Consider the following 8,351-nt stretch of genomic DNA (forward strand, 5'->3'; position numbering starts at 1 on the left):
CTCTTCATTTTCATATCCAAAGACAAAAATCAAGCTAGAATTGATCGAATTGTTGTGAAAATAAGAAATTTGCCAGTCGCAAGTTTGCCATTAAAATGTGATTTATTTCTTAAATTGGAAAATTTTTTTTCCCTTAAGATGCATTAAAGATCATATCTGACATATTACTAGAGTTTTTGGGATTGCTCTGGTGAGCTGCATTTGGAATAGAAATTAATCTCGACACATGCTTAGAATTACCATTTGATGTAGGATTTTAGCTAGATTTATCAAGAAAAGCTTGTCACTAGTTTTAATTGGATCCGATTGTTTCACATTTATTTTATTGTGGTCCCATGATGTTCATCTCTTGATAAATTTATTTAACTATCCTAACATTTTATTGAGTGTGTTTAAGGTCCGTTGATTATTGAAGAGTGTCAAAGAATGAATGGTGGATTGATGAGAAATCGTTTGGTTCTAGAGTCTTCCCCAAGAAGCCAATTTTTGACAAATTTGCTACTAGCTCATGCTTGGCCAACAGCCCAGCATGCAATTACAACTCATACCTCTAGCTTCACTCTCACGCATCACTCAATGCTCTATACCCACACACATTCCTCATTTCAGAGGGATCAAACACACAAAGAAGGGGCTCAGACCCATGGGCAGAGAGAGAAATCTCTCTAGCCCCCTCTCATTCACTTCTTTTCGAGTCCACGCACCGTCTAGGGCTACCCTAGTTCGTAGATTGGAGAGAGAGTACTCGGTTTTGAGAGAGAGAGCGAGCTCGTAGATGAGTTTAGGCTGAGAGTTTTCAAGGTGTAGGAAGGTATTTCAGATCAGGGAGCTTGAGATTGAAGGGTGAACCACCCTATGGGCGGTGGTGATGATTGGAGATGTGTGACCTTGGTGGTCAGACGTGGAGGTCCTTTGAGAGAGCTTCCGAGATTAGAAAAAGCTCAGGTCTAGAGTGAGAGATAGGGAGCTCGGTGAGATTTTTGGGTGAGGAGAGAACAGCTGCCTGTGGTGGCGACGCTGATTTAAGGTGATGAGGTCAGGTAGCTCTAGCCATGGGTTTGGGGCAAGAGAGCTAGGACGAGATAACAGGTAGTAGGAGAAGGTTCTAAAAAGCTTTGGGTATACGGCCATGGTTCAGAAGAGTTTTGAGGGATTCAGGTTTGGGCCGGACCCGTTTCCTTAGTGGGTTTCTTACCCATTTCTTTTAATGGGATTTGGCCCAGGTTTACCCCAGGCCCAATCCGAGGGCCATCTTCATTTGGAACCTAGCCAACCCATTAGCCTTGAGCCTTCCTTTTCATATGTTTCGACCTAGGTCCATCCCTTTTTAAAAAACATGACTCCTTCCTTGTTTTAAAGACTTTCAACCCATCTTCTAATTAAAACGGGTCCGTGTATGTTTTTCCTTCTTTTAATAAACTTCCATTTTATTTTCTATTTTTGCATATTCATATATACTTATTATATTTGCATTTTAAACCCTTTTTCTCATGTTTATATCTTAATACATATTTTCCCATATTTGCATATTAATTCATAAATTTCCAAAAGTCATGTTTTAATCCCAAAATTTCCAAAAGTCATGTTTTAATCCCAAAAATTCCCAAAATCATATTTTGACCCCATTTTTTTTCCACAAAATTACATTTTGACCCAAAAATTCCTAAAATTACATTTTGGCCCCAAATCTTTCCAAAATTGCAATAAAGCTCTCCATCTTTTCAAGAATTACAAAGAGGCTCCCAACCCCTTTGGAAGTTGTGTGAAGTCATTTAAACAACTTCAAAGGTCTTTTAATCATCTTTAAATCCACACTTTTTGCTTGTCTTCATTTAAGATATTTGCTTATAGCTTCATGCTTACCTTTGGTTGATCTATATCCTTGTTTGTGCTTCTTGCCATGTTCATATGCTTAATGCTTTGTTGGTTGCTATGCCTTGTGCTTCTAAAGCCTTTCTATCTCTTGTTATCTCATTTTTCTTGTGTTTTGGCCCTTTTGGTGGGATGCAAATTTAGATCTTGTGGTCTAGGCCTACATCTATACACCTAGGCCTATATCAAAGGGTATGGATCATTTCCTTTGCATGTCTATGTTTTCTTGCCTGCTTCTATGCTTTATATCCATATTTGCCTGTCTAGATGTAGGCTTTGCCATGCTTTGTGCTCCTTGTGGGCTTGTGCTTATGTGGTCGCATCCATCCCTCTTAGGGATTGATTAGGTGTGACCACTTGTAAGATACACCTCCATGGTGTAGGTGTGCTTGATACACACCTTTCTTTGCTCTATGCAATGTTGATATGCTTGTCTTGCTTGCTTTGTGCCACTCGTTTGGTTTTCCTTGCTTCTATGCATTTCTTTTTGCACGCTTGCTTATATGTTCATGCATGAGTCTATGTATCGTCTATATTCCAATCCAATGGAACTATGAATACTCGATCCAAACCTACATTTGTCCTCCTAGGACACCCCCTTTTGTTTGATAATATACTTGTTTTCCCCTTTCATATGCTGCACATGTTTTTTTGCCCCATTTGGCATCTTTTGCTAGTTTGTCTTTTAGCATGCTTTCCTTCTATTTTTTTCTTTGCTTGTTTGCTGGTTTGTTGCATGCTTGGAGTGAGGGCACGACCTCTTAGGTGCGAGCAAAACAAGGATAAGGACGCAAGTAAGAAGATGCAAGCCCACAAAGGGCAATGTTCAGTAGATTAGAGGCCTAGCCTCCTCGAGTGGTTGTCTTTCTATCTCCCTCTCTAAGCCTCTTCTCTAGAGCATGTATTAGGATTCCATCTCTCTTTGTATCGTTTATCTTTTCCTGCTCCATGCTTGGGCTGTGTTCCCTAGGTATGACAATGTCTGTCTTACATTTTTCGTACCTTGCTGGGCCAAATCCTTGGAACGTTGGTAATGTCTGATTTACTTTCCCTCTTTGTGTGATAGCATTGTGCATAATGTATGTGTGTGTGTGCGTGTGTGTGGGTGATTGTGCACTTTGTATGATGGACTCTCGTGGCTACATGAGTGATCCTCTTTAGTCATGAGAGCTCTTGACCTTGTAGTGTGGGTATGTGTTTAAGGCAACTGCCGTAGGTGCATATTAATGCTATATTGTGCGCACGTTCATCGCGGTGTGATTGTCTCGATCCATGTCACCAAGTGACATTGGTTTCCCTGTGAATGTGACACGCATCAACATGCATGATGCTTTGAAGGGATTCAACTATTCACGGTAGGAGCATGTCGATACGTGTCATATAAACAGATGCGAAACCTTGTAGGTGCGCCATAGCGCACCAAACGCGAAACTCTGTCGGATTTTCGCTGTGAAAATAGCGTTTTGCGTGCTATGACGCATCTAAGGCGAAGTGCTGCTGGATTTTTGCCATGGAAATTTGGCAAACGACTTCAAATACAATTGGAAAGCATCGATTGGGACCACATCCATTCCAAAACCAAACCTCAAAGCCAAACACGTTTAAAGTCCTGAAAGTTAATGCTAATAGCTTGTTTTCAATTGCCAATATCCAAAAATTAAGGTTTTACCAAAACAAATGACTGTCTACGCACATGCATTTTGGGGTGCCTAACACCTTCCCTACACGTAACTAGACTTCCAAACTCAAGAATCAAGATTTTTTGCCCTTTCATATTAGATTAGGAAAAATGTCATTTTTCTTAACCTAGGATCGGTAATAAAATCAAATAGAGTCAGGTGACCAATCACACTTTAGAAAAAATCCAATGATTGGTGGTGACTTCACTTACCCTTAGTAATATTCTTAAAATCTACTCATATTCCAATTACACACTTGAGGTATGAGACATCGCCATATTCTCGCATTGAGATATACATATGCGCGCAAGTATTGCCACAATGGGTAGTCGAGTAGCCACGAGGCGTTGACAATAATAATAATAATAATAATAATAATAATAATAATAATAATAATAATAATAAAAGTGTTACGTCTACAATATTTTCATCACACTTTCTTAACAAATCTTTGGGATTAAGTTGTTATTAGTTCTACTTTCAATTCATTACTGAGATTATTTTTTTACCTATCAGCAACAGCTAGTAACAACTTACTACTTAAAATTTGTTGTGCATATATTGTGGAAATAACATTTATCATGTAATAATATGTATTTTAAACTATTAAGGATGCATGAAACAACACAACGTTATGCTTATATATTTTTATGTGCATATATATATATATATATATATATATATATCTTTTTTTGTTTTTGATAGAATTTTAATTTATGACGTCTATTTTTGATGATTGTGCTATTTATCATTAGACTAAGACATCAATCGATTTTTAGTGTTGGTGTAGGTGGAGATTAAATCTCAAATCTCTTATTTAATTTTTTTTTAAAATTTACCAATTAAAATAACTAGAACTTACAACACTTTGCAAACTTTGTGAGCACCATTCTCTGCATAATGTTTGAAAATGATAAAATAAACAATTCTTCTACGTCTACAATTTTTGTGCCACGTCTCTTTTCTCCACTATTCAATGTCGACCATATTAGAGTTGTATTAAAAATGTGGCATAAAAAACCATGTTCTTAAACTCTCTCTAAAAGATTTTATTTAAGGCTTCAAAATTTTTATTTATTTATTTGAAATGTTATATACGTTCACTAAATTTTTTTTAATCCTATAAGAATGAACTCTCGAAATTGTCTCGACGTAATTAATCTTTTGTTTCCCATTAATTTTTTTAATGGTAATTCTTTCTGATTGGGAAATGGATAAAGAAAACAAAAATGATTCGAGTTTATCTGGCCTGGCTAGAACCAAAAAGTCCAGAAAAGCCTGCCTCCATAAAATGATAAAATACAAAAGCAAAGTTACGAAGTCAAGCAAGCAACGCATAAACAATCATAAAGAAAAGTCACCCAGCTCGGCTAATCTCCAATACCCAATCTCTGTTCTCCATTATTCTCCAAATTCAAACATCACCCTTTAACGAAAGAAGCCGTCTTGAACCAAACCTGCTCCCAATTCCTACCTACAATTCTTCTCTCTTTGTTCAATCACCACCTAACCTTGAACCTTTCTCTCTCTCTCTGATGGTTTTGCTTTGGTGTTTTCTTTGTCTGCATAACCAAATCCGTGTCTCTTGAAATGGGGTTTCTTCATATAAAGCTGAGTGATATCGATCTAAACTGTTCATGTACTAGTTTTAATCTTCCAGTCATATGTACAGACGAATGTCAAAGTCCCTGTTCGATTGTCTGTCTCCCTCCCTCCCCATATCCCATACCCCCACCAAGTCCACCCTTCTCTTCAGAAAAACACAATAAGATCCCAACCTCCGTGATCGCCATAGGCACAGTTCTCGCCGCTGCTTTTATTATCGTTTGCTTTTTGGCTATCTATTCACGCTACTATTTACGCCGGCGCAACTCAAGGAGGAGCATACGGCCACAAACTGAGGAGACCCAGGATGAGTTTTTTGATGAAGAAGAAGGACCTATCATTGACCATCCCATCTGGTACATACGCACCGTTGGTCTACAACCATCAGTTATAAGTTCAATCAGGGTTTGCAAGTATAAGAGAGATGATGGTCTTGTTGAAGGAACAGAGTGCTCTGTTTGCTTGGGTGAGTTTGAAGAAGATGAGAGTCTTAGACTGTTACCCAAGTGTAGTCATGCTTTTCACGTCCCTTGTATTGATACATGGCTTCGATCACACACCACTTGCCCCATGTGCCGTGCGCCTATCATCAGAAGCACGTCCATGACGCCGGTGCCAGAGCCTGATGTCGAGAATTTGGATGCAGGGGAAGAAGCCCAAGTGGAGATTTCACATAGTAGTAGTGAATCCGATCGGGACATTGAAGAAGAGGTTTGTGAGTTAAGGATTGGTGTAGAGGAAGAAGGTGCATCAGTGTCTGAGAATGATGCGAAAAGATGTGGTAATTCTAACGAGGAAGTGAATGGCATACAACCATTGAGAAGATCAGTTTCTATGGACTCTTTGTCAGCTTCAATGATCAGTCTTGCTGTTGCTAATATTGTTCCAGTAGAGTCTGCTGGGAATTCAGAAACCCAATTGGTAAAATTGAACGAAAACATGAGAATTGTTGCAAATAGAGGTGAAGGGAATAGGAATTTGTTGAGATTATTGGGAAGTTCTTCAAAAGGGAGATTGCTGCCAAATAGGCCTATTTTCATGAAGAGATCTGTTTCCTGGAGTGGGAAATTCAAGTTAGGCAACAATAGCCAGAGCAGAAACTTGGTTTTGCGAAGCTTTTGATCTTGCTCATGTTGTCAAGTAAGTTTTCTGAAAAATTGATGTCTCACAAGCTCTTGCTAAGCTGAGATGTTACAGAATTTTCATTTTATGTGTCTGATACTATATAATAAAGTCATAGTCATAAGGTCCCAAAGTGTATAGTGACAAGAGGAAATTGAGATTGATCCAAAAGTGAGATTAATTTCAGATTATCATTTCTGTATTTGTCAACTTTCCAGTTTTCAAAGGGAGCTCAACAATTGTAACTTATTTTCACTTTACCATGGTGGAGTAATCGTGATGGTAGTGTGGGATTTTGCACAAACTGCTGCAATTACAATGCTATCTATATTCATTTAGATGCTAGATAATCAAAGCCAACTAAGTCATGCTCAATTTGATCATCCAATCTATATATTTTATTCTGTTACATTTTCATTTCAAAATTTGTTCACTTCTGGATTTTATTTTTTTCATTTTATTTTATTTTATTTTTTCATTCTTTTGATTTCATATAATGAAGTTATATTTCTTTAGCTCCTCACATAGGATGCCACCTGTTTTCTTCATGGATTTTATTTGATGGATTATGACCAAACCATGTATTAATTACTTGGAATTCGAAACAGTAACACAACCAGATGGAACCACGTCTCATGAGACAAAGGTCACTAATTTAATCTCCCTTCTCCCTTTCCATAGGCAAAACCTCTTTTTCTTTTTTCTTTTGCTAAATGGTAAATTTTCATTGGGGAGAAGAGGCAAGAATATCTCTCAGCCTAGCTTGTCTAACAGAGGGAGGGATAAATTATTAAAGAAAGCAAACTCAATAATTAAAAAATGCATGAATTATACTATCCTCCTTAAGGTTTGAGGAAGATTTCCTTGCCCTGAGATGCTAATAATTTCTGTGAGAGTAATCTATAGGATAAATCATACCATAGATTTTCTCAAGGGAAAACGGGCAATGCCTTAGTTTCCATCACCTGCTTCTTTGAGGAAGAGTTCATTCTTCTGCAATTTATTCATAATCTCATCACTCTCATCCTAAAAATTGAGAATGCAGCCACTATAAGTCAATTCCAACAAATATCTCTTTGCAATGTTATTAACAATGCAAATTCTAAAATTCTTGCAAATTTGTTAAAGCCTCTTCTTCCTAGATATCTAATTGGCATGTAAAATTTGTTCAAGAAAGAAGAATCTGGGATAATAGTATCTTAGCCCAGTAAATCATTTCGTTCTGTGCTTGAAGCAAAGTAGACAAGGATTGATTGGCTTGAAGGTAGATAATGGAGAAAGCCTATGTTAGGCTTGGGTGGTCTTTTGTTGGAATGTATGCCTATGTTAGGCTTGAGTGGTCTTTTGTTGGAATGTATGACATGCATACATGCTTCATGCATACATGACATGCATACTAGACATGCATACATGCTTCACCTTTTAGCCGAAATGTATGACTCCATTGGCATTCATGAATTGACAAGAAGGGCAGGGAACTACACCTGAGCAAACCAAATACATGCTAGCCAAAATGTACGACTCCATTGGCAATAAATGCTGGCCATTTTTGTTGACTTGATAAGTTTCATGAATGGTGATATTTCGGCTGACGTTTAGCTATAAATAGAGGTGGAGCAAATGAGAGCTATGTATGTGAGCTACGGAGTTAGCAATTAGAACTTCTTTTGTGTGCACCAGTGTAGGAAGTTAGTGTCTTGCAACTTTTGTTAAATACAATAGGGTGTTCTCTATTTATTTGTGAGAGAACCAAGGGCGTATTTGGAGTTTGAGTTTGTGAGAGAGTGTATTCAAGTCATTGTTGTAATCTCCAAAGTTATAGTGAAAATTTATGTTGTCACTTCATGTGGACGTAGGTATATTGCCCAACCACGTAAATTCTTTGTGTCATAATTTCTTCTCTCTTCTTTAACCTTGTGTAAACAAATTATTTGACCAATTTTCACAACATCTTTCATTCTCCAACAGCTCAGGTGTTTTGGATTTTCAGAGCAATGGGTGAAGTGGATAGAGCAATGCATCTCAACGATGCTTTCTCTATCTTAATCATTGACAGTTACCGTGATTCTTCAA

General features: G+C 37.6%; 1 protein-coding gene across 1 annotated transcript; it reads left to right on the forward strand.

Moving 5' to 3' along the window:
* The first annotated feature begins 4,879 nt into the window (after positions 1–4,879).
* On the forward strand, positions 4,880–6,661 carry LOC142643377 (E3 ubiquitin-protein ligase Os04g0590900-like). The gene has a single exon (XM_075817981.1). The coding sequence runs from the start codon at positions 5,142–5,144 to the stop codon at positions 6,276–6,278; it is 1,137 nt and encodes a 378-aa protein (XP_075674096.1). The 5' UTR covers positions 4,880–5,141; the 3' UTR covers positions 6,279–6,661.
* The last annotated feature ends 1,690 nt before the right edge of the window (positions 6,662–8,351 follow it).

The sequence above is a fragment of the Castanea sativa genome, chromosome 7, assembly GCF_040712315.1.
Source record: "Castanea sativa cultivar Marrone di Chiusa Pesio chromosome 7, ASM4071231v1".
NCBI classification, from domain to species: Eukaryota; Viridiplantae; Streptophyta; class Magnoliopsida; order Fagales; family Fagaceae; genus Castanea; species Castanea sativa.

Coding starts and splice junctions, on each gene's coding strand:
- LOC142643377 (XM_075817981.1), top strand. CDS start 5,142: ATGGGGTTTCTTCATATAAAGCTGAGTGATATCGATCTAAACTGTTCA.